This window comes from Crotalus tigris, unplaced genomic scaffold, assembly GCF_016545835.1.
Source record: "Crotalus tigris isolate CLP2741 ecotype Arizona unplaced genomic scaffold, ASM1654583v1 scf7180000017546.9332058, whole genome shotgun sequence".
Lineage (NCBI taxonomy): Eukaryota > Metazoa > Chordata > Lepidosauria > Squamata > Viperidae > Crotalus > Crotalus tigris.
The window spans coordinates 6,190,809-6,217,500 of NW_024096465.1; the positions used below are offsets into that span (position 1 = coordinate 6,190,809).

Genomic DNA, 26,692 nt, shown 5'->3' on the forward strand with positions numbered 1-26,692 from the left:
GGAATGCCCTAGGAATAGCTGAAATGATACAGATGTCAAAAGTAATCAAAGGCTGTCCTTGACGCAGGTTCCATGTATTGTTTTAGCAAAAGCTGTTGGTCTAAGAGACCTCCAGATTATAGATCAGTTTATTCTGTGGGCACAAAATCTAGAGTTAATGGGAGTCAGATAAATAGGTATCACTTTGGTGGGCATTTACCAGGGACAGAAAAGGAACCCCCCAACCAGGCATCCCCTGGGCAACAGTACTTAAGAAATAATAACCATTTCTTTCTTTTTTAAAAATTTATTTAAATCTCACTGCTGCTATACATCCAGACTTTTATAGCCTCATGACATTGGATCAAGACTTTTACGATTATTTATGTTTATTTGGGATATAGACATACAACTGGGTGCCCCCTGCTCATTGATATTTCATAACCCAGCTATGAATAGTATCACCTAATGGCTTCATGCAGATATTAAATAAAATGCTATGTTTTTTAATTAATTACTTTTGCCTTTTTAAAAAAAATGACTGCTTGCTAGACTTTGCCAAAACTATTGCACCTTTGTTAAGCACTAATTCCTTGTAAACTATAGAAAATAACACCAACCTTAAATTTGTAGTCTGGTTAATAAGAAATAGCTCAACTGTAGTAACAAAATGTTCAATTCAGCCCACCACAATGTCTGAATAGCAGCCTGAAAAACTTTGGGCTATAGATTTGTCAATCTTCCAGAAGACTTCAGAGATGCTTTCTTTTGCTCCACGTCTTATACTTATTTCCGGGCTGTTATTTTAAATTCAACAATGTGCAAAGCATTTCACTTTAATTCTGTTTTATTGTATACTGAATTCCTCAGGGAATGAAAACAATTTGTTCATAATTCGAGGATAAAAAGGTAACAGGGGAAGATGGATTAGCATAGCAGTGCCTATTCTAAGCCAGAGCAGGTCTGAATCCTCATCATGAATGATCTATGGATCATCTGCAAATGGTAAATATATCACGTTGCGGAATCTATCTTTTACGGGTAGTCCTTGACTTACAACTTAGTGATTGTTTGAATTTAGAATGGACTGAAAAAAGTGACTTATGAGATTTTCACACTTATGAGCCCATGGTCACATGATCAAATTTAGGACACTTGTCAACTGGTGTGTATTTATAATGGTTGCAGTGTCCCACAGTCATGTGATCAACTTTTGTGACTTTCTGACAAGCAAAGTCAATGAGGAAGCCAGGTTCATTTAACTTAACAACTGCAGTGATTCACTTAACAACTTGGCAAAGAAGGTCATGAAATAGGGCAAAACTCACTTCACAATTGTCTTGCTGAGCAATGGAAATTCAATTGTGGTCATAAGTTGAGGACTGCCTGCATTTTGAAAAGTGGTTTGCGTAAAGAATGACCCTACTGCAAATAGTTATTATTGTTCACTGACTTGTACTATGACAGTTGTCCAGTAGCAACAGAGAATATGTGGCCTCTTTTTTTCCAGCACACTTTTCTATTTGAAGCTCATCAGTCTGAAATATTGTGTAACATATTTCAACAAGCTGAATATTCCTTCCAGGCAGCCTTTAAAGATATTGTTTTAGTACTGAAGGCTATGTTTTTATATTCTTTAATTACACAAAGTCTTTATTGTCTGCAACAATGGCAGGCAGCTACAAACGACAGTTCCTAGGTGGCTGAAAGAGTTTTGTTTCAAAGGATTTCAGAAAATTATTACAGTATAACATCTTCAGTGAAAAAAAGAGTTGGCTGCAGTTGACATAAAACATGTCTGCTTCTGATTTACTTCCTCACCTCTGCAGTTTATCTCTCAGGTCTTGTCATCAGAAGACGTTCAGCTACATTCATTGAAATGAAGAGCAGTCAATTGGAAAACTGCTAAGCAACTTTCTGGGTGCTTTCTCCAAAATTATAGGGTCACGCTTCTCCTAGGATATTTATGCCATCTAGCTTGGTGCCCGTGGCATTTTGATGGTTATCCATGTTGCTGTATAATACATTAAAACCCAGAGCCTTGAAATTACAATTCCAGGTCAGATTTAATATCCAGAGTCAAGAATTAGAGTGAAATACCAAGATAGATTTGCCTGACTCCCTTGTGCTTGCTGCAGTTACCTCCATGGCTTCCCTACTAGATGTACATTCAGTAGGGAAGACAGAGCAAAGTGCCAGCTTGGACTGTGAAACAGAACATTGAGCAATGACTCATTGGTTGAATTCATACATTCCTCAGCATCACACTTGAGCTTGCCACTGAGTGTTAACACAGTAGGGTTACAGCTAGCCATGACTCTCTTACTGGTACTGACACACATATCTGTAAGAAGTGTTTTGAAATCCATGTGTTACAATTTTAGCATAATTTAAACATGTACATCCAGAGGAGATGTGCTGCCCTAGAAATACAGTTCCACCAATTTTGTAATATATTAGAAATCTTTATTTTTAGAAGATGACATTACAGGCCAGTTCATGGTGCATCTGGGCTGGTTCCCAATTTTGGAGAGTTGCTTGGCCACATGCTGTTGGTGCAGCCGTAAAATGTTTTCTCCCTTGGCTGGATATAGAATGCATATGAAAAGGAGACAAAGTGTGGAGATGCAGCTGCCATTCTGACACTTTTGACCCCTTCTGTGAACCCAGTGGTATCTCAGGAGTTTCCTCCAGGAGCTTGGTAGCAAAATCCGTGGCAAATTCCCAAACCCAGCAGGCTGACCATCACATTTCGAAGAACGTGACATAATTCAGGTCACGTGAAACAAGCCCCTTTGATAAGAACACTATTTGATTAGGTCAGTGTCTTAAGAACACAACCCCCCCCCCTCTCTCTCTCACACACACACACCACAGAAAGGAATTGATAATCTTTTCTGGCCTCCCCCTCCCAGAGGTGTAGAAGGGTCAGCAGTTGCCAAGAGTGCTAAAATATGCAACTCAGTCCAATTGCTTATACTGGCCCTTCCCCTCCCCACCCCTCAACTAATCCTATCTTAAGGTCTTCTTCCCTTACCTTGAAGCTCTGAGTGCAGATGAAGAGAAATAAAGCACCGGGAAAGCTTCGTCTACCGCAAAGGCATTTCTCGAACAAGTGCAATTTCTCTTCAAAGCAGGAGCTGTTGGCGACCTGCTCTGTTCATCGCCCCCGAGCCCTTCCGCGCGAGCACCGGATCAAGCAGGCGTCGCTTTGTGGCTTTGTGGAAGAACTCATCTGATTCTGCGTCCCGATTCTCCCCGCTTTTGGTCTCCAGCATGCCGGGTACTCTCGCTCTTTCTTTCTCACCCAGACCCGGCTAGCCCGGGGCAAGGAAAGGCCCTTCTCTTCTCAAGAGCCCGGCCAAGGCCCAGCACAAAGACTCGAGGCAAACGGATCCAGCCGCGAGAATGCTCACGGGCTGGGGGAGGGGTCCCTCCGATCTCGCCCTTACCTGGCTGGATTCCGGGCGCCCCCTCCGCAAAGTAGCATCTCGGCGGAGAAGGGGACAAGTTCGCGCCCGCCCACCCACCTCGGCGGGCGAAGAGTTTGCCCCTTCGCGCCGGAACCTTTGGCAGCCTGGCGGCGGGGGAGGCGGCGATCCTTTGCAGCTTGTGGGGCCGCCGCTTAGGCTGCTCCCCTCCAACCTGGCCGTGACGCAAGCAGAGCCTACTTAAAGGCGGCGGGGAGGCAGGCAGAGAGACACGGAAGGCGATCGCCGCCTAAGCTGGCTCCCCGGAGCCGCCGCCGCCGCCCTGCCTTCCCCCGGGGGTCGGGGCCTCGATTCGCAGGGCAGGAGGCCCGGCTCAGGCTGGTGCTTCTCGGCCGCTTTGGTGCGGTCCCTGGTGCCGCCGCCGAGCTTTCGCCTCCGGATGAACCGCGATGGGGGAATGGACCATCCTAGAGAGACTCCTCGAAGCCGCTGTCCAGCAGCACTCCACTATGATAGGGAGGTAAGCCCGACCCACCGGCTCCCAACCGGACAGTTTGGGGGTCCTCTCCCTTTCCCCCTTCCTTTCCCGTCTCCGGAGTCCCCTTTTGCCCGCTTGACCTGCTGATTTTCAGCAAAGCTGCGGCGGTGGCTGTAAACTAATCTCGGAAGTGCCTGCTCTCTCGTTGGCTGTCATTTCTCCAATTCCAAAGGCAGGAATTTGGAAGAAAAGTCTCTAAGGAATTGTTTTTGGGTTTGTTTTTTTTCCGAGGAAGGGAGCTGCAGGGCTGCAGCCTGAAAGGGACACCTTGACTGACCCTTCTTACCTCTTTCCTTGTCCTGAAGTATTTCTTCAATAAACTTGCTGCTGCACAGGGACTGGCATCTTCCGCTTCTCACATGCCTTTATTTCTATATTTTATCGCAGAGTTCAAGGGAGTCTTTTAAGTTCTGTACAATCTACTCCTCAGTTTCCACTCCCATTGATGTGCTCGTAAGCAAACAGTCTTGAATTAATATTTAATGAAGAATACATAAATATGGACGGGATATATTTTTGGGTAGATTTATTTATTTTTAAGTCCCAAGAGTAATCTCTAATCTAGCTGGTGATTGCAGTGTGCAAATATTATTAATAATAACAAGGGTAAAGTAAGGGCAAGCAGCCTTCCTGCCTCTGATTTGCCTCTGTTCTCAGTTATGATTTGTAATGGTTGATCAATATATTGCATGCCATAGGAAAATGGGAGATGCACTGCTGGTTTTCATTTCGCCTTCCTTTTTAATTGATCAACTTCTGTTGTACCACAGCAGGGATTCAGGAAGGGGAATGGGAGGGAGAAAGTGCTTCTCAAGTGACCATTGTTATAGAATTTGTCCTTTGCTAGTAGAACTAAGCTTTATGTACTCTCATAGACCAAGGAAGTATTTCCCCCCTCCACTTGCTGTAAATGTCCCTAGGGAGAAGTGCATTGTTTCATAAAATCAAACCATTCAACAAAAACTATGAAGTTCTCTGTGGGTGAGTGCCATACAAATTCAGCACTGGACAGTTCTGCTTAACTGCAATGAAAACAGCCGCTGGAATAATTAAATTCATTCAACTCAAAAATGTAGGAATTGCAGTGGCGAATGATTTTTAATAAATGTGTATGTCATATTAATAATATTAAAAAGTGGCCGAAGAAACAGTTTAAAAAAGCAAAACTAAACAATAGAAACAACTGTAACAAATGCATCAATGTTCAAAGCAATAAGGTTAGGTCCTTAAATATTATTTATGTATTTATTAGATGTATACTCAACCTTTCCTCCAGAAACTGAAAGCAGTGCACATACCGTCTTCTCCATTTTCTACTCATGAAATAGTGAAATAGACTGGGATGAACATAACTAGCTCAGAGCCATTCACCGAGCTTCCATGACAGAGGGCCGAGGGCTTCCTTGGTTCTTAGTCACTATATGACAACATAGACAGTGACCAATGAATTCTGTGTGTTTTTTTTTTTAATTCCACTCCAACCCTATACATGTGCATTCACCCAACCTTTGTTTTATAGGATTCTGCTGACCGTGGTGGTGATCTTCAGGATTCTTATTGTGGCGATTGTAGGTGAAACTGTGTATGATGATGAGCAGACTATGTTTGTGTGCAACACCTTGCAGCCAGGCTGCAACCAGGCATGTTATGACCAAGCATTTCCTATTTCTCACATTAGATACTGGGTGTTTCAGATCATCATGGTGTGCACTCCTAGTCTCTGTTTTATAACGTACTCAGTTCATCAGTCTGCCAAGCAGAGGGAAATGAGGTATTCTACTGTTTTCCTGACCTTGGATCGAGATCAGGACTCCATGAAGCGGGATGACAGTAAGAAAATCAAGAACACCATTGTCAATGGGGTGCTGCAAAACACTGAAAGCTCCACCAAGGAAGCAGAACCTGATTGCCTAGAAGTGAAGGAAATTCCCAATCCAACCATAAGAACATCAAAGTCAAAGATGAGGCGCCAAGAAGGCATCTCTAGATTTTATATCATTCAGGTGGTCTTCAGAAATGCCCTGGAGATTGGGTTCCTGGTTGGACAATATTTTCTGTACGGATTCAACGTCCCTTCCATGTATGAATGCGACAGGTATCCTTGCATTAAGGAAGTTGAGTGCTATGTCTCCAGGCCCACTGAGAAGACAGTTTTCTTGGTCTTCATGTTTGCCGTGAGTGGCATTTGTGTGGTGCTCAACTTAGCGGAACTGAACCACTTAGGCTGGAGAAAGATCAAAATGGCGGTGAGGGGAGCGCAAGCAAAACGGAAATCAATATACGAAATCAGGAACAAGGACCTGCCACGCATGAGTGTGCCTAACTTTGGCAGGACTCAGTCTAGTGACTCTGCTTATGTGTGAGACTTGCAGAACCAGATTGCTGTGCTGTGTACCTTGGCCCGCTGCCATTTGAATTAGGGAAGGAACATTGCTTAAACAACTGTTTCCTACAACCACCAAGAAAGCCGTTAACGTACTCTCTGTGCACTTTCTAGACCAGATTCAAACCCGAGTGCTCATAACAACAACAACAATAATTGTAAAAGATGGATAAAGACACAGTTGATCAACACCTGCAGTCTGACCTTACATCTCCATTACTTCTGCCCTCTCCTCCCTTGCCCTCCTCTCCTCTCCCCCCTAAGATCCAATGCTATTTGTTGAAGAGCACAATCTTTTGGCCATGATTAGTATCGCTCCATTTGTATGACTGATGGAAAACATGTTCAGAATGTTATTGTCATATGGATGATGGGAAGCATTTATACAAAAGCTGGAGTGAGGGAGGGGGATGGGAGAGATTCCTACTCTTCAAGCACATGATTGCAAAACTGCCAGTAGTGATTACCCCAAACCTCATCTCGTGGGTACCTAACATCACACTCTCTTTTGGCATTATGCAGTTAAATGCTGTGTATGCTTAGCATTTATTTTTTCTATCACCGTTTTTGGTACAAAAAATAATAATGAACACACTGAGGTCAATATAATTTTAATTGTCATACAGCTAATTGTGACCCATCAAATTTATGAAATAGATTTGTAAAAAAAAAAAATCACAGTTCCACACTATGCGCATGAGGAAGATGTAGTGATTTAAAATTCAGCTAGTTGAAGTAATTACCTGGATTTTAAAATTACATATACCAAAGGAACAGAATGGATTACTAACTGTGAAAAACAAAACCTATTTGCCCTTACTACGACAAGTGCCATACTTGAAGTTCAGACATTGAATTCTGTATTTAGTCAAAGGCTTGGCTAAAGATCCCAACTTGAAATACCGGATTTTATATTTTCCTTCCATTTTTATCTACCTATATATAATTTTTTTGCTTTTCTTTCTTCATTATAGCAAAGGTGCAAATGCCATTGGTAAATTGCTAAAAAAATAATTTTTATAAAATAGAAAGTTAACTTTCTTTTATATATGCATATATGTTAGTAACATTGCACTGATATATGATGATGAAACTGGTGTATCTATCTAGAATATAAGACTCATTACATTATTGCCTCTTTTTATATTCATGGCCTGGATTCTATCTAAAATATATGAAGGGTTTACTTTTCCTTACAGTGTCATGGTGCTAAAATAAGGAAATGTACACGGATAAGTAGCAATATAGCATGATCCAGAAAATGCAGTTTATCTATTCGTATGTATATGCATGTGTGTCTGTGTGTCTGTGTAAGCACACAAAACATCTTTATCATATTTCATTATATGAACATTTCAGGGATATAGAATTAATTGTTTTAAGTGGGGTGGTGTTTCCCTTTTTCAAATAATGATGTTAGTCTATTTTAGGACGTACGCTACAATTTCTATGTATTTCTCACCTTAAAATATGCCATTAATTTTCAGTAATTATATTTAGAAGGGACTGCAAATATTGGGCTGGAGGCCTGTCTTTTGTCCACTCATGCAGGCTCTTAAAAGTTCCTCCAGGTTTGGAAGGTCTACTAATAAATGTGGAGATTTCTAAATAAAGGAAGAAAAAATGTGAAACTTCTTGGAATCCCCTTTCAAATGTTCATGTTAAACTGCAAAAGCTGAATAATAATAAAACTTTAGGCACAGGGCCCATTTTTGCATCCTGCAATTATTAGAGATGGGGAAATGTTATCTCATTTTTTCCCCTGATTCATTATTTTTTCCCTCCTTGAACTGTCCCATGCCAGTACATCTTTAGTTTTGTTTTTAAAGTTTACACCAGAAGGTAAAGTATTTATGTGCTTTTTCCAAGCATTATTTTGCTAAAAATATACCATTTTTGCAAACAATTTTCTCTAATGAAATAAAATCTGCATATTATTTTCTTGAATACACACACACACACACACACACACACACACATGCTGTATTGACTTTTCTGTTTTGAATGGAAATGTCATTGCAAACACTGGAGAAAAATACTTTAAATTTCTGTAAATTAAAATCAATATAGAAATTAAAGTATTTCCCTTTCCTTCTTAGCTGCTACAAATATGTCCAGAATAACTACACATAATTCTATTATAATGAAATAAAATTATATAAAAATAATCATAATTATTTGAGGTCCAATTTCCTACTATTTAAAAGTAGAAAATGAATTATTCCCTTTTCTCTTTTTTCTTCCTTTTGTTTCTATAGTGTATCATGTACCATAATTATATTCCTTTAGTCTTCAGATTAACTATAACCATATCTAAATCCATGTTTAAGTTTCACCAGCATTTATGTTGATCCATAATTCACTTCTGCTCAGAGTCATATATCTTCCTTTTGGCAGTAAAACAGATATGCATATGGACTGGCTAGCAATGCATAAATCATCACATCATTGTTTTCAATAGAATGGAGTTTGCTATCCTAACCTTGCCCAACAGTACAGAGCTATTATTGATATATTTGAGAAAGTGGCATGCCATATTTTCTGAATGCTTTGAGGCAATCTGAATTGACTACTGAGTCTAAATGACAGTGATGGGAAACAGATCAGACAAATCTAAAAAAACCCCCATCAATATATAGGCTTTGAACAAAGAGGATGGGAAAAGTTGGCACTAAATGCATTTTATCATTATTGATGGGAACATGCCTTAGGACAGATTTTGTTAATGTTTTCACATGAATCTATTTGCTTATCTGATTTTTTTTCCTTTTCTGATGTTTGTAAAGATGGCCCATCAACCAATGCATTCTTTTTTATATTTGTGCAGTTTGATCATTGTTCTCTGTAGATATGATACTTTAATTGTGGAAATGTTTGGGAAATTCAGGGTGTGCTATTTATCCCATTGTCATTGGCTGCAAACAGTTACCTGTGTTCTCCTTTATTCCCCAAATTGTTGAATGAACTGCTTTTGTGTAATTGTATGAAATGATGCCTGTAAAGTTACCCTCTTTTGTTTCAGCAAGTCTTACAAGCAAGCAGCACTTGGTGAATAGAACTCTAACTCTCTAACACAAATGCATATTATATTTCATATGAAGCCTATTGAAATATATATTCATGAATGTCCTTGATTTCTCTACACATAATCACTGTGTAGGGCAACCTTTTGGTGTATAAACTGATTTCACTGAAAAGCACAATATAGTATGAAATTGTAGTTATCTGTCAGATGAGTTGCTCACAATCATCTTTTGATAACGCAGACAGTAAATTATGAACATGCATCTGTTGAATTACATATCTTATTTTTAAGAAAATGTCTTCAGGAGTGGGGTCATTCTACCTTGTTAATTTTATGTAATGGGAAAAATGACGTTGCTTTAACATGTTGGATATTAAAATGAATTTGAGGTGCTTTAAAACATGGTTTTGCTGCTCACATGGATGCTGAATAAATCAGAGAGACTTATTTTCAGATTTGAATTGGCAATTGATTTGAGTTGCAGAGCTCATAATTTCAGTTTTTTTAATCAGTTATTGATCCTTTTTATAGAAAACTGATTATATTGATGCTCTGATGGAGAAGGGTGGCATGTAACCTGAAATAAAAGAAGAATAAATAAATAAGAGCAGCTGTTGGAGGAGAAAGAGGCACTTTTGTACAAGTTGGCACATTGGAGAGACAAATGGCTATGGTAAAAGAAAAAATGATATGGCTTTGATGGGGTGCCCAAAGCTCCATCCATTTTTATGTCAGTTGTACCACCATCTTCACTTTTTTGACCACACCCTGTGGACAGTCCTAGTAGCGCTGCCATTGGAAAGACCTCCTTGAGCCAACATGGATTCTCTCCGTGATTGTAGGCCAGTCATATTGTCTCAATCCAGTCTAGTTCACTGCATAATTATTGGGAGGGTATAATAAAAAGTTAGCCAAGGGTGTGGTCATGAGTTTTTTAAAGAAAGACAGAATCTATGTAAGGTAAAAGTTTTCCCTATCCAGTTGTGTTTGACTCTAGGGGTTTGATTCTGGTTTCAAACCCAGGTTGTCACATTTCTAGCTGATAATGTTTGTTTAACCACTAAGCCATCATGCCCTTTTTGGAATCCATGTAATTATGTAACTAAGAATGAATGAATGAATGAATGAATGTAACCTTCCTCTGAAGTCTACCTATTATATTTTTGGGAAGTGACGAATATCAGATTAATTATTAATTCTTCCCTCAATTAAAAAAGTGTGACTTTTTGTCTGTACCTCTATGGTCCTAAGGAAGAACAATATTACATGAATATTATTTTAGAGGGCAGGTAAAGACTACCAACTGAAGTTTAATATTAACCTATATTCGTCTATAGGTTTTTAAAAAGGCAGACAAAATATTCTTGATAAATTTAGTAATCCTTTATGCCCAATTTTTAGCAGCTCATTGAAATATGAATTGTATTATTGGTATTATTAGTAGTAATAGTAATAATAGTATCAGAAACAGCGCCTAGTTACAGTAAAAGTTATAGGCATAATTGGAATAATGCTTAATAAATAATATCTGTAATGGATAATAATAATAGACCATTTAGTGCAAACCTTGTATTCAATAAGGAACAGCTAAACACAGTATTTAGAGATTTCAGTAATTCTGGATCAGCTTAGGTAAGATAAATGGGTTTCTACTATTAGTACTCTAGCATGGATTCAAAATCCTATTTATATATTAAAGGCATGTCTTGAAAATTACCAAAGGATGTATTTCAATGCTTTTAGTGAAAAGCACAATTAATAACTTCCCCAAAAGCAATGCCAGTAACATCCCTCACTACTTTAGCTTGTAAAGAGAAAATACAGAACTTGCTTACTGAATTGGAAACATGCGACTGGATGGAATAAAATGGAATACACTTAATATTTGTAAACTGTACAAAAGTGTTCACATACATGGAATACAGCAACATTGTTATACATAGAAATTCATAAACACGTGGGTTTCTACCCTATCCCACATAAAAAAATTGGATATATCACCAGGCAAAAGCAGGTTGAAAATTCTAGTTTGGGCTAAAGATTAGCACTTTCAATATACAATAAAGTTTTTTGGGGGGAGGGGAGTGTTGGTGCCTTTGAGTAAGTGTTAACTCCTGGTGACTGCCTGGAGTTTTCTTGGCAATGTTTTCTGATGTAGTTTTCCAATTGCCTCTTTCCTAGATGGACAGTGAATGAGTCACCCAAAGTCACAGCTGACTTTGTGCCTAAGGTGGGACTAGAACTCACGATATCCCGGTTTGTAGCCTGGTGCCTTAAATGCTACACCAAACTAAAGTTATATCTAAAAGTATAAAATGATGGTAAAGATCCATATTATTTGCTTGCTAGTAGGGACAAAAATCTCCATCCCTGATTTCATAAGTTTTGTTATTAATATATTTATTTCCTTCATTAGATACATTAGAGTTTACCTTCCCAGCTTAAAACTGGATATAATACAAGATAAAACAGTTGTAAAATATATGATACAATCATTCCCTGTGTCCCTTTGCCTTGAATAATTACACTTGAAGACTAGCATTGCTATTGTGTCTAGATCTAGAATTAAGTTCACACCCTAGGTAGTTATTTGCTATTTAATAAATGACTGTGTTTATTACAAAGCTAAGTGGGAATTCCTAGCGAATATTACATTTTGCCTTTTACAGGGCAATTGTAAAAGAAGCATCACAGTTTCTGAATGTATAATTTCAGTTTAAGTGGCCTGAATATAGGACCAGACTGGAGAAAGAAATGAATTACAATGAATGCTTATGATGAAAAAAAATATTAGACAGTTACCAAAGAACAAGAATGAGATAGGGTGAGAAAGAAAGAATTTACTACCATTAAGTAGAAAAAGAAACAGGGAAAGAAAAGCAGAAGAGACATGGATTTTTGTTTCTGATGTTTTGGCTCTCACAGACTTCATTATCTGTATTAGAAACTGAATAATATTCTGAAATACATCCATGCAAACTGTTACAATGATTTATCTATTATTTCATATATAAACCATTTTTGATCTCATTTGGCTGAAGTGATTCATCTCTCTCTCTCTCTTTCAGTCACTGTATATTATATTATATATTTTTTATATTTTTCTAATAATATTAGTGCCTCTAGAGATTGAAATCAAATCTATTTTTGAGAACCCACAAGCTGATTTCATTTAACTGAATTGCTGGATTATTTAGATTTATGTATCTCACCTGCATACACCACCTAATTATAGCATCAAATTTTGCAGGTTCAGAGAGTGGAGAGAGAAAAAGAACATGAGAAGACAGTAAATCTTTACATCCTCTTCATCTTACACTTCTTGCAGAATTCTATCAGTAACGGGAAATAAGTTTTTCCCACAACAGCAAAACAAAATCCCGATTCCTCCACTGAAATTGATACCAGTCAGTAAAAGGAGGATTTGTGTTTCTGTGGACTCGGTGGCCAAGCAATATAAAGTTTATGCTTAGAAAATCACTATCAGTTTGTTGGGTAGTCGTTACATGTATGATCTGAACAGGACAATGATATTTTTAGCTTTTTTAAAAATAAACCCTAAATTGCAAATTGTGATTTAGTAGTTTGTGCTTTGGTGGTCAGAAAAAGTTTGCATTCTGAATTCAGATACAGCAACGTCTTTAGCTGCTGCTTAACAATGGTTGGGGCATTGAAAGTTACTTTATATGGCTACTCATAACACAAACCAAGTATTTGTGGGACACTTATATGGTACATAATTCATTTAACTGTTTTACAATTAAGTAACATGTCTGTACAAGATCATGGTTTATTGAGATATGAACAAAAAGCCTAATATATTTGTCCAGAAGTTTAAAAGATCTAGGGCAGGAGTGGGCAATGTGTAGCCCTGTATGGGTAGTCCTCAACTGATGACCACAACTGAGCCACACATTTCTGTTGCTAAATGAGACAGTTGTTCAGTGAATTTGGCCCCATTTTCTTGCCACAGTTATTAAATGGATCACTGCAGTTGTTGATAACACAGTTGTTAGGTGAATCTGGCTTCCCCATTGACTTTACATGTCAGAAAGTTGCAAAAGGTGATCACATATCTGCAGGACTCTACAACTGTCATAAATATGAAACTGAATTTCTGAAGTATCTGAATTTTGATCACATGATCATGGGGATCCTGCAACAGTCATAAATGTGAAAAAAGGTAACCAGTCACCTTTTTCAGTTCAGTTGTAACTTCAAACATTGTATTGTAAGTCCAGTACAAGTTTTTGGACTGCAATTCTCACTAATCTTAGACTCCATGGCCAGTTGTAAGTGACAAAAGGGACCGCAGACTAATTATAATAATAATAATAGTAGTAAAGTTGGAAGGGACCTTGGAGGTCATCTAGTCCAACCCCCTGCTCGGGCAGGAAACCCTACACCATTTCGGACAAATGGCTGTCCAGTCTCTTCTTAAAAACTTCCAGTGTTGGAGCATTTACTGCTTCTGGAGGCAAGCTGTTCCACTGATTAATTGTTCTCACTGTCAGGAAGTTTCTCCTTAGTTCTAGGTTGCTTCTCTCCTTGATTAGTTTCCACCCGTTGCTTCTTGTCCTGCCTTCAGGTGCTTTGGAAAATAGCTTAATTCCCTCTTCTTTATGGCAGCCCCTGAGATATTGGAATACTGCTATCATGTCCCCCCTTGTCCTTCTCTTCGTTAAACTAGACATACCCAATTCTAGCAACCGTTCCTTATAAAATTATCTGGTTAGATCACCAAGTTGCTGTAGCTTAGTGATATAGAGTTCAGGATTTTCAGGAATAAGACTTGATGCCTTTTTTCTTAGCGATCATTCCAGAAAGAGGAGAAGACGAGAAGCACCAGGAGGTTAGTTATATTTTTGAGATATCATCTTATAATGCCACAGCATGAAATATTTACTTGGCTGTTAAGAAATATTTTTGTTTTTCCTCTTTCTGGATATGTTTCTGAAGGGATTTGAAAGAAGTCATTCATACCTCATTCAAGCACAGCACCCTTCTGCTACTTGTTAAGGCAGCCCCTCCTTCTCTCTCTCTCTTTTTTTTAGTTTTCTCTGTAAGCTTAAAAAAAAGGTGCTGGATCTCTAAGAAGGGAACTCATAATGTGATTTATAATGCAACTAATTTTTGGCTCTTGAAAAAAATAAGTCCTTTTTAATGAATAGCATTATTTTGTCACACTATAAGGACTACCCCATTTGATACTTGCCTGTAAGATTGTGATGCAAATGCAAATCAGGCAGAGTTTGTATAGTGATGCTACACTGCATATTCCGCCATTCCCTCTCTCATAGAAGCTCATCATAACTCTATTATTTAGCATTAATATGATACACACTCATCTGAGCAAAAGGTATATTATATAAGAATTCATCTGAATAGTTTTTTTTCTGTTAGGTTTTTAAGATGAACATAAACAGATATATAGTCCGTATGGGAAACAAGAATAAAAACACAAAACTTAAAATCACTGAAACAGATACAGAGTTCTGAGTCAAGAGAATTGAAACAAATACTTGAGATCTAAAATAGCTATGTAGGGTGGTAATGTAAAGTTATCAACTTAAATAAGATTTCTTCCTAAGGTATTGGAATTCATTGTCAATAACTTCCATTTCAGAGGAGAGATGATATCTGATTTCTTTTTTCTGACATTCTATTTCTGAAAAAAACAGATACATAGCAATCCGTACTGTAAGAAAAGAATCATGTTAGTCTATTTTGTAATTAAAAGAATCAGGATTCTGGTAGCATCTTTTCTGACTAAAACAATTTATTAAATGGCATATGCTTTCATGAGTAGAACCTCACTTTATCAAATACGTGTCTCAAAACATCTGGTGTAGTGAACCGCAGCTTATACAAGGTTACGTCTTTTAATAAGATTTCACAGTAGGAAAAGATCCTATAGTTGGAAAAGATGCTACAGGAATTTTTTTTTTTTTGACTCACAAGTGAGACTTGACAAACAGAAAAAGAATTATGTGTAAATGTGTTTAGAGCAGTAACAAAGAAATCTAACATTTTCTTTTTTTGTGGAACGTGTGTGTGCATTTTGTATTTTACTGAATAAAGTAGCTTTATTTAAATAATTTTCATACGTACAAACTGTCTCTCTCTGTTTATGATTCCAATCATACATGCATCACAGTTCTGTGTGAATCTATTCAAAAGTAAGATCCATCAACAGTAATAGCTTTTCACCCAGGGTTGTATGTGCAGAACTGTGGACTAACTGAAGTTCAGATTATTAGCAAATCTGATGGTGAGTGGGCATTGCATTAGACAGATTCTAATGTGGTTGTTACACAGTTCTTCCCTGTATACACACACACACACACTCTCTCTCTCCATATATTTTTGTTTAATTCAAGTGATGATAAAGTACAGAACTAGTTGGTAACTTCATTTTATATTAAACGAAGCTTAAACAATTCTATGTAATACAGTTTTCAAAATGCAATTATTATTTTAAACAAATTCATCCATTTTTTACCTGCACAAATTATGTATTATTTCATTCCTTTTCACAATCTCTTCACAAGCCCCACATTTCCCCTCTTTTGAAACTGGGAAAAATGCAAAGAAATCCACTTGTTATAATAAGACTTGGCAGATAGGGCCAGCCCTTTCACTACAAGAGAAGAACTTATCCCGTAAGGCTCACTTAATCACAGAATTGCTACCATCCTAGGTATTTTGCTTATAATGGAAGGGATTGGGGACAAAGGTCATTGAACCCATAACACATTTTCTCCTTTTCCACTAAAATCTTCATAATCCACATGAGTAGTTTTCAGAAGAAGCACTTGGCACATAGCAGCTCAATTCTGATGTTGTGGCAGCCTCTCAAGGAAACGTTCCCTTAAGAAAGCAATTTCTCTGGGGCATGGGCGATACTCAGAGAGAGGGAGAGAGAGAGGGAGACTGAAAATTCACAGCTGGAATCCCCACATGTAGTAATTTAACATAAGGCTGAGTCACGGAAAAAAATCAAAGATCAAGAGTCAGAAGTTGAATAATACTAAAGTAGTATTTAATTGCTGTCTAGGCGTAGTTAGGCATGGCCTTTTAGCAGAGGGAAAATTCAGTTTATGACAGTCAACTATTAAGTTTTCTTTTCTTTTTTTTAGAAAAAAAAATTATTTTTCATTTTTCAATACATTTGATACATTCAATACATTATATATATAAAAATACCTTTGAAATAAATTCATACATAAAACTTTAGGTGTCGCTCGTCCATCTCCCCCCCAATTGTATCCGCCCTCTCTACCTTCCTTCCTTACTTCCCTCCTCCCTCTCTCCTCTCTTCACCTCTCTCCCCTCATCCCTTCCTCCCAACCTACTTCCTTCCCTCCCTTCCTCCTCCCCTCTCATCCCTCTTCGGATACAGTTCAGGGAAGATACCCAAGTGGCATCTCTCTCTAAATTCCTCTACCTGTTTTATACATTAACATTTCTATTTATCTAACCTACTTAATCCCACCCATCCCCACCCCCTACCCCCCCACTTCCCGGAGCAGAATACAGGGTTATTGTAAACTAAACAAACACAATCTATAACTTTTAAAACAAAAAATTTATACAATAATCAAATTCATACTTAACCCTTAACTCCCTCTAAACTTTAACTTCGTAATAATATAAACAAATCTATTATAAATCATTTATTATAAAATACTATACATAATTATTTCTTTCAAGAAAAAATTTTAATCATAAAGTAAATGGAACTTTAAAGTTCCATATTTATTCTGAATATAATCTATCCATCTTCTCCATACCCTAATATATTTTTCTTGTATATGATCCTTTAAATAAGCAGAAATCTTTGCCATTTCTGCTAAATTAGAAACCTTGAATACCCATTCTTCTAAAGTAGGCAACGAATCCTTCTTCCAATATAAACCTACAAGTAACCTTGCTGCGGTTATTAAATTCAACATTAAAATAGTTTCATTAACATCTAAATCCATAAAAATACCCAACAAAAATAATTGAGGAGTAAACTTTATCTTTTTTTTAAATCTTTTGAATGTTCCACCAAATCATTATCCAAAAAGCTTTAACATTCTTACAGGTCCACCAAACATGAAAATAAGTTGCATCAGTACTACCACACCTCCAACATTTGGGTTGTAAGTTAAGATACATACAAGACAGTTTTTTAGGATCCAAATGCCACCTATAAAACATTTTGTAAAAATTTTCCCTCAAATTTTGGGCCTGTGTAAATTTAACATTTCTAATCCAAATAGTCTCCCATAAATCCAATAAAATCGGTTCCTGGATATTCTGGGCCCATTTAATCATACAATCTTTTACCAACTCTGTTTCTGAGTCCAGTTTTATTAACTCATCATAAATTCTTTTAATATGGGCATGATTCTGATCTTTAATCTGAATTACCAAATTTTCATCTCCCAATGTTATTCCAACTTTCTTATCTACAGTCCACTTATCCACAATTTGTATGTATTGAAACCATGACTGTAAGATATTTTCTTGTCTTAGTACATCTAAAGATTTTAACTGCCAATCAGTACCTGACCAAATTAATAATTCCTTATATGAAATTTTATCAAAATTCATCCCCTTAGAAATTCCCTCGATTACGTGTCCAGGAATCACCCAAATAGGTATTTTATAATTTAACCTATAATAATACCTTCCAAACTCAAAGAAAAGCATTCCTTAAAATATGTGATTTAAAAGCCCGATCTACTTTCTTATTAAAAATCAAATATGCATCCCAACCATACAATAAATCCCAACCTTCAAGAGAAAGGATATTTTTATTTGTTAAATTAAGCCAATCGCTTATCAAAGTTAAGGTGGCTGCATCATAATATAATTCCAAATTAGGTGCTTTAAGCCCACCTCTTTCTCGGGCATCTTGCAAAATCTTAAACTTTACCCTTGGTTTTTTCCCAGCCCAAATAAATTTATTGATACCCTTTTGCCACTCATCCAGGTTTGCATCTTTTTTTACAATAGGTAGCATTTGAAACAAAAAGAGAAACTTTGGTAGAACATTCATTTTTACCGCTGATATTCTCCCCAACAACGACAATTGCAACTTTTTTTCTATCTAATGAAAGGTGGAAGCTTTTTTCACGTGTTATTCACTGAAAATCACTACAGAGGTATTATGGGACTATATGGCCCCTTATTTTAGCCCTTAATCTGCGTAAATGGGCTCTGACTTTCAGTAAGAAGATGAACTTTATTCCCAGGGCACCTTGGGGCTATCAAATATACCATTGTAAATACAACTTAGAAACTGGGTGAACTATGCAGAAAGATTAAAAGCAGGTTTTAATGTCATCTTTTAAAGAAAAAAAACACATAGCAGTTCTACAGTAGGCATGAACCGATAAGGCTCTCCACCACTTACATACATACAGACTCAGCAGTGCAAGTAGATAGGAGTGCATTTCAGGCATTCCATGTAACATATCTATGGTATGAGCTGCACTGGTTACCAATTGCCAATTGCATTGGGGTTCTTGGTCTTGATAGCCTCTCAGAAAGCCTAGGATCTGTTCTACCATCAGGTGCTGGTCCACTTGTGCTTAGTGATGTGTCTAACTCCCAGTGAAGTATCTTTGATTACTTTGCTATTTTCCTTTGTATCTGAAGTTTTAAACTCTTGTTAGCTGGCTACCACTATTGGGTAAGTGAAAAGCCAGGCACACTGAATGAATAAATAAATAATATATTTGCAACTTGTAAAAATATCCACATAAGACCAAGGATGGTGCCAGTTTATTAGTGCATCAGACTTTATTCATTATGCAAGGGTAGCTGGGAGTTTGCACCACTTTCCTTTGATTTGATTCATACTCCTGCAAGTCCTCCACTTGCAGGAGTATGAAGTTCTTCAAGGTAATGTTACATTTCCTGTTGAACTTCCTAGAATGACAATGGGTATTTATTCTCTGTTATACAACATGCCTTGCCAGTGAAGTTATTTTTTGTAATGAATAACATTAATCCAACTTCCATTAGGGGTGTCCACAGGGAACAGTCAAAACGTGAGCATGGTGGCCACAATGATGCAATCAAAGCTCTATACATTTTTATGTGTATTTAATTGTTGTGGAAAAACCACAATACTTACATCAGAAGACAAGACCACGAAGGGTTGGAGAAAACAGGCTTTATTTGTGCACAATGGTTCAGAGCATTCACATGACAAATTCTGAACCCTGAGTTACTCCCAGGGTATCATTTTTATACAGCCTGCCGCCCACGCTTAACCTAATAGATGACTTCTTATCTACCTTTAACACACTAAAAGAGAGAAGTTCATATCTTGAGACAACACACATAGGAAAAAGGGAAGTTTATACAATGTGCAGAAAACCACACTCCCCTACACGTGTAATATCTTACACCATTTGTGACTTTCGGTTGGCACTTCTTGTAAAAATGTTTCTTCATAGAATTGCACACAGGTCATCACACTCAGCCAGTTTATAGTATTAGTTAATGCTTTCAAAACATCACTCTGTTAATTAAAATATAATTCAAAAGTACTTTATCATTTCTCTTAATGGCAATTTTCCATCTACCTCAGTATGACATACATAAAAATGGGCAGAGCTATAGTTGTATCATCATACCTGCCATCTTCATATTTTTGACCACTTCCTCTGCAAATGGTCCTGCTCCATTATCTCTTAATTTTTTAAAAAATGAGCAAGATCAAATACTGAACATATCTCTGCCATGGGTTATTTAGGAATAAAATGCTCAATTTGCTTTGAAGAAGCCATGGTGAAAATGTGTAAAATGTGTGTGATTGTATCAACTAGTCCTAAGTATTGCCCACCATTTTTATTTCCTGATTAATTCAAATTTTGAAGTTTGTAAATGGAAGATTTTGAAATGCTGCTTTCTTGAGAAATGGTGACTGAATATTAAGCCCTGATCTCTTATAATGGGTTTTTGAAATTTTTTTATAAAAATGATTCATATGTAGCAGTCTGGCAGCCTTATTCTTACCAACCTTATTTGTAGTTATAGATTTAAATGTGTGTTTATGAAGCTAAGTATATATGACCCCTGACATTTAGTTATTAGCCCTATCTTTAGACTACAAATTAGTGCAGTATTTCAAAATCTGCTTCAAGCAATTAAGTTCAAAGTTCAACAAAGTTCTTTCTCTTTGCATAATTATCATGATTAAAAAAAAGTATGTCAGTTTGACAATATGTGCATAACAGAAATGTTCTGATTTGGAGTGATTGAGCTTTAGACAATTTTGATTTTTTTTTTTTTTTACTGCAGTGGACTTTTTCCCCTGAAATGGACTAATCCAAGCATGTATTTAGAGATGTGAATAGGGTAGGACAGGAAATGATTTGTTGTGTTTGGGGATTTGAACCTATTCTGAATTGCTCAAATTTCCTCCTGTTTCAGTACATGAATCATCTCTGGAACATCTGGATCAGTTTGTTCTGTAAAGAAAAAAATGTAATATTTTGTAACTAAATCAACATGGATCATTTTGCATGCTTCCAAGACACCGTTATTACTTTAAAGATAACTAAGCATTAGCTCTTACCATATCATAAAGAGTATTGCTGCTAAATATTTCTAAATGCAAACTGCAAGTGTTGTTAATCCAATTCCCTTTGTATATTTCATTCTCTGGATGTTTTCATATGTATAAATTTTTACAGAAGGAATTAATTATTCTCTAAATAATAACACATTTTTATCAATAGTCACAAATAGTTTGTAAGTATTAGTTAACATGGAGTGTACCATTCATATCCATGAATCTAGTATGATTGTGATGATTTGGAACTGCAGCAAAAACACATTTAGTTTGTCTTTCGTGGTAAGAGGATAATGTTAATATATGCTACAGTGTCAGATGCTCTGTATTCCATCATTTGAAATATTCCTTGACAATATTAACAAACTTTGAGAATGAAACAGATTGCAGGAGAATACTAGCATTCTATATTTTCTATTAATTTCATTGATTAGTTTCTTTCAGCCTTGTTCTCACATCCTTGTTAAGGCCTCCTGTGAAGACTGAGTGATAGACTAAGATGTTCTAAGGCTTAATGAATGTAAATGTGTGAGGTGTGGTACTGTGCTGTGTTTATAAATAGTAAGGAACAAGCAAAATGCTATTTATAAAAATCAATGTTTTAATTCAGAAATTAAAAGGCTTGTGTAATAAATTACAATGCAGTAGGGTGAAACCATTGAAGGATTAATAATCTTTTATAGTTAGGGGGGATGGTTTCCATAAATGGGGCATTCTATTTGTGAAAGACTACAGTGGTCACTGGACATATGGCTTGGGATGGGGATCCACAAAATAGGATGAGTCTTCAAAGGAGCAGCATTCTCCACCAGTCCAGCACTTGTTCCCAAGGGAAAGAAAGTGTGAAGAATCTTATGAGAATTGATACCTATTTTTCTTTCTACATTTTGTTCACTGAGGGAAAACAAAAGTAGGAGAAATGGCTTACATCAAGGATTCATTTATATCTATCTTGCTACCCTCCAATTATAGAGGACATATTCTTCTCAGCTTTAGGTGCTGGACAGCACAATGAGAAGCATTCTTCCATATCTAAAAGAATCTGGCCATCATTCTTTTAGATTGCAATAGAGGGCTAGATGTTCCCTTGTGAAGCCAACTTGCTGGTATTCACCAATGTATCAAATTGCCAGGGATTCAGGCTAGATACTGAATGCATATTCATTCATCTCAGACGTGGAATCTATATTTTCACAACGAAAAAAACGCATAGTATTGTCAAATGCTAGAGAGAAAACCTGTTTATTTTTTTAAAAAAAGCAAAACAAAAATTAGGTACAAGGACCAGGAAAAGAAAAAAGTTAAGTTCTACAGAGTTCCTAATAATATGACTATCTATAGGAATATGAAAAAAAAAAAAGGGCCAGGAAAGTGAGCAGGGACTTCAGATTCAGGAATTAGGTCATCTCAAGAAGAAGGAAATGACCCTTGCTAGGAATTTTGCATTAAGTTTAATTCCTGTGAATGAATGCTGCAGGTTCTTTGTCATTGTGTCATGCCAATGATGGGGGGCATTTTCTAGGCAGGGCCAGTACTGCAATTATCCTGCATAAGGAACTGAAATACTCTTTTGTTTGTAAAATGAAAAGATAAAGCAATGTGTTTCTATAGCAATGTGTAGATAGTGGTGAATCTTTTCCTTTTCTTTCTTTCATACATTTTAATCATTATTATATATCAATGTTTTCATTGATTGTGCAAACATTGTTCTATTATCATGATGATTTTTACTATTTTATTGTTATATAAAACACCCCCTTTTTAAAAAAACAAACAAACCAACCTATACTGGCACTTCAGAAAACCTAACAATCAGAATAAGGAAAGTACATTACCAAAGGTAAGTCAGTGGTCATTCTTCAGGGTCATGACAAACTTGCTATTCTACAAAAGAAAAGGAAAACTAAAACTTCAAAATTGGACTAGATGTCCTCTAATGTCCTCTTCCAATTCTACGTTCATAACCACCCTATGGGATCTTTGTTTGATAAACTGGAAGCTGCTGTGCTGCCCCTTTTTCTTTCCTACTAACTTTTAAAAGAGAAGCTGGGGAAATATTTCAAACATTTATTGCAGCACACCTTTTGAAGATATCTATGAAATTGGATAGGGTTTATTTATGTTTTTATTTATTTGACATATGGTATATCATATATGGACTAGCAATATAAATTAACATTTCAACTAGATTGGTAGATTAATACTAATTAGTAGATTACTTATTAGATTACTTAATATATTACTTAGTAGGGTAGATTAATACTAATTAGTAGATTAATACTAATTAATAGATTAATACTAATCTAGATTAGTAGGTTCTACTAATCTAGATAGGGTTAGTATCCTTTAATGAGTCAGGGACCAGGACTAATTTAATTTCATTCTATGAAAAAATAAGCACTGCAGGCTTTTTGATATTTTCCCATTATAGCCCATGGATAACTCTTTTTTAAAATTAAATACCAAAGAGGCTTCAATACACTCAGATTGCCTAAGATCAGAAACTTGTACCAAATCTTGTCTTGTTTGCATCTCCAAATCATATTGACTCATTGACTTATTCCTAGAAGCTTGTTACCATAACTAATTTACATTTCTTTCTAGAATATAAAACATAATAGTCATGCAAAATCTCACTCAAGAATATTGAGAAAGACATTTAAACCTACTTAATGATTAATTTGCATTGGGTTATTAATCTAAAACAAAATTAATGTTTTTTGTTGTACTTAAAATAGTTAAAAAAAATTCAGATTTCTTTCTTTTGCTTCTTGCTACTCAAGAGTAATTCAAAAATTGCTGCAAGTTTCAGCTCAAGCCATGTCAACATGTCAGCTCATGTATAAATAATAAATTCTTAGTAGCATTACTTGAGGGAACTGTCATAATAAAAATAAATTTCCCAATAACACTGACATGCAAACATTTGAAAGCCCTTTGGACATCTCTTGGGTTTTCACTAGGAGGATTAGCTTGCTGAAGACATGGCAGCATCAGCATTTCCAGCCAGACTTCTGATGTTCTTTCCAAGGTCTTATACTCCCAGAATACTCAGTCAACATGACCAAAGGCATGAGGATTTTTTTTATGTGCCTGGACTTTTTAAATTTGAAGAAACAATGTGATGTCTACAGGGTAATAGCCCTTACCTGAGGAACATCTATGATAAATTACTGAGAGAGTTTTGTGCAAAGGTTTGGAGTGATTATTCTGCATTCTGTTATTCTGAACTGATTTTAAAGAATGACCATGAATGTTTCTAAATGAATTGGAGCTGATTGTCAGGGAAGGAGCTAAAATTATAAGAAGGCCTTAATCCTTAGTAATTACCATCAACTGAAGCAGCCATTAAGATTGTTAACAGTTCATGAAAGAACACTGCACAGTTGTTCAGAACAACAGGTTTGACAATAACTGTAAGATTGAGGATGAGGAAACAGTAAAGCTAAGGAACTCTTTCACAACATCTAAAAGTTTTCTAAATATTCCTGAATTTCTCTCAACTCTAAAATTTCTCCATCCTTTTCAAAATAGTGTTTCATCCCACTGTTTACTGAGATTGAAAACATGCAAACATCTATAAAATTAACCTAGTAAATATAGACAAAGTATTTAGTCTCAATTTATATAATTGGTTCTCAGAGCTAACTCCCAATGCCATGCTCTGTTTCCTGGGAGCATGAATGATATTTCCCTTTTCCTACTGCCAACTCATTGCAAAGACACCTTCCATCCATATTTTCCAGATTTGATTCAAAAGGACTGTTTTCTGATTAGAACCATCTAAAGTTTTTCACAAAGGGTGATCCCCAGAACTTGATTCCAATCTAACAACAGTCCCGCCTTTGATTGTTTACAATGGCTGACATGCTTTCTCCTTTCCAGAAATTAACTAGGAAGGCATTTTGTCCTTGGTTGTTGGGCTGTCACAAATTAAAATAATTTTAGCCAGTCCAATGACAAACTTTTAATCAATAAGCTACACTAAATTCTATAAACTAATGTTCCATTCAACTCTAAAATCTCCCAGTGAACTTCCCTCCTCTTGGTTTCTGCCCAGGCTAGGTAAAGCATGCTCCCCTAGCTTTTCTACCCTCTGTCCATGGTACTGAAATGTTTCTCTTTTTCTTTTAAAAAAGTTTTAAGTTGTAACCTAAGCACATTGGTGATTTGTTTCTATGAGAGTGAACTTGGTTCTTCTCCACTACAAATTTTTTATGGATCCACAAAGAAAGGTAGGATCATGAGCTATTCTCTATCATTTTAATTATTGTATCATTAAACCAACAGTGATAGCACAAGAGTAAGAAAAAAAGAGAGAAGAAATATTCTATGCTCTTCTCAAAGAACATAATATGAGAAGTTCATATTAAGATCACAAAAGCATTGCCGATGCCATTCATCCACCCAGATTTAATATATATATATATATCCCGCGTAAAATTGGAAGTGTCTTGGCAACGTTTCGACGAAGTCTCATTCGTCATCTTCAGGCTGGTGCTTTCAGCTTCGTGCTTTGAGCAGCAATGTGTGGTCTTAGCTGTTTATTCCTTTTAACTGCCAGTGGGGGTATGAACTGATTGGGTGGGAGCTTGGCTGTGTTCTGATTGGGTGGAGGTGTGTTCTGAATGGTTAGGGGCTTGGCTGTGCTCTGATTGGCTGGGGGAGTGTTCTGTTTGGTTGTGCTCAGGTTAGTCTGAGTTGCAGAGGGGTTTAAGATTTTGGGCTGCCTTGCTATTTTCTGGCTTCATGTTCGTGGTCGTGTCTCCTCTTCATGGAGGGTGTCAGTTTGCTTCATGTATGGATTGGAGGGGTTTAAAGTGGCTAATGATGCAGCTGTGGTCTGGCTTCTGGTTTGTGGTCGTGCCTCGTCATCGGTGTGGCTTTGGGTTTGTTTTTTGCGTGGATGTGTGGTGGTGACATCCTGTGTGGTTTTTGTGAGTGTGGGTCTGGTATCATTTTTTGTGTTAGGGAGTCGTTTGTCAATAAGGGCGGGATTCCAAATGGCTGGTAGGCGGGAGGTATCATCTCGCTTGTTCATGCTGTGTGGGTGTTTTTCTATCTCGATGGCTTCTCTGATTATTCTGTTATTAAAATGTTCACTTTTGGCAATGGTTCTGGTATTTTTAAAGTCAATTTCATGTCCTGTGGCTTTAAGGTGTTGGACCAGGGAAGATGTTGGTTCCTCTTTTTTGACTGAGTTCTTATGTTCTTCAATGCGTGCACTTATTCTTCTGTTGGTTTGTCCGATGTATGTGGTGGGACAAGTGGTGCATGGGATTTCGTATACTCCTTGATTTTCTAATTCAATTTTATCTTTGGGGTTTCTAAGGATGGTGGATATTTTTCTGTTTGTGCAGAATGCTGTTTTGATGTTGTGTTTATGGAGGATCTTACTGATTCTGTCTGTGGTGCCTTTTATGTATGGGAGGAGGGCTTTGCCGTTTTCTTGTTCTTTGTCTTGGATTTTAGTGCGGGTTTCTTTTTGGGTTAGGTTTGTAATCTTATTTCTATGGAATCCATTGGATGTTAGTACATTGGTGAGAGTGTGTAGTTCGGGTTTTAGGTGTTGTTCGTCAGCTAAGCGTTTTATTCTGGAGATGAGTGTCTTGGCTATAGAGTTGATCTGTGCTGGGTGGTGGTGTGAGAGAGCGTGCAGATATAAACTATCTTTTGAAAATTCAGTAACTAAATCTGCATCTCCAAAGTTAGATTGCACAGTAAATTGAATCAAACATGGACTGTTCAACAGCCAAGA

The 26,692-nt window shown here is 36.9% G+C and overlaps 1 protein-coding gene across 1 annotated transcript; it reads left to right on the plus strand.

Annotated features, from left to right (window-relative positions):
- Positions 1 to 3,022: 3,022 nt before the first annotated feature.
- GJD2 (gap junction protein delta 2) lies at positions 3,023 to 13,323 on the plus strand. Its single transcript, XM_039335949.1, has 2 exons — positions 3,023 to 3,930; positions 5,468 to 13,323. Exons 1-2 carry the CDS (start codon positions 3,860 to 3,862, stop codon positions 6,309 to 6,311), a joined length of 915 nt encoding a protein of 304 aa, XP_039191883.1. The 5' UTR covers positions 3,023 to 3,859; the 3' UTR covers positions 6,312 to 13,323.
- The last annotated feature ends 13,369 nt before the right edge of the window (positions 13,324 to 26,692 follow it).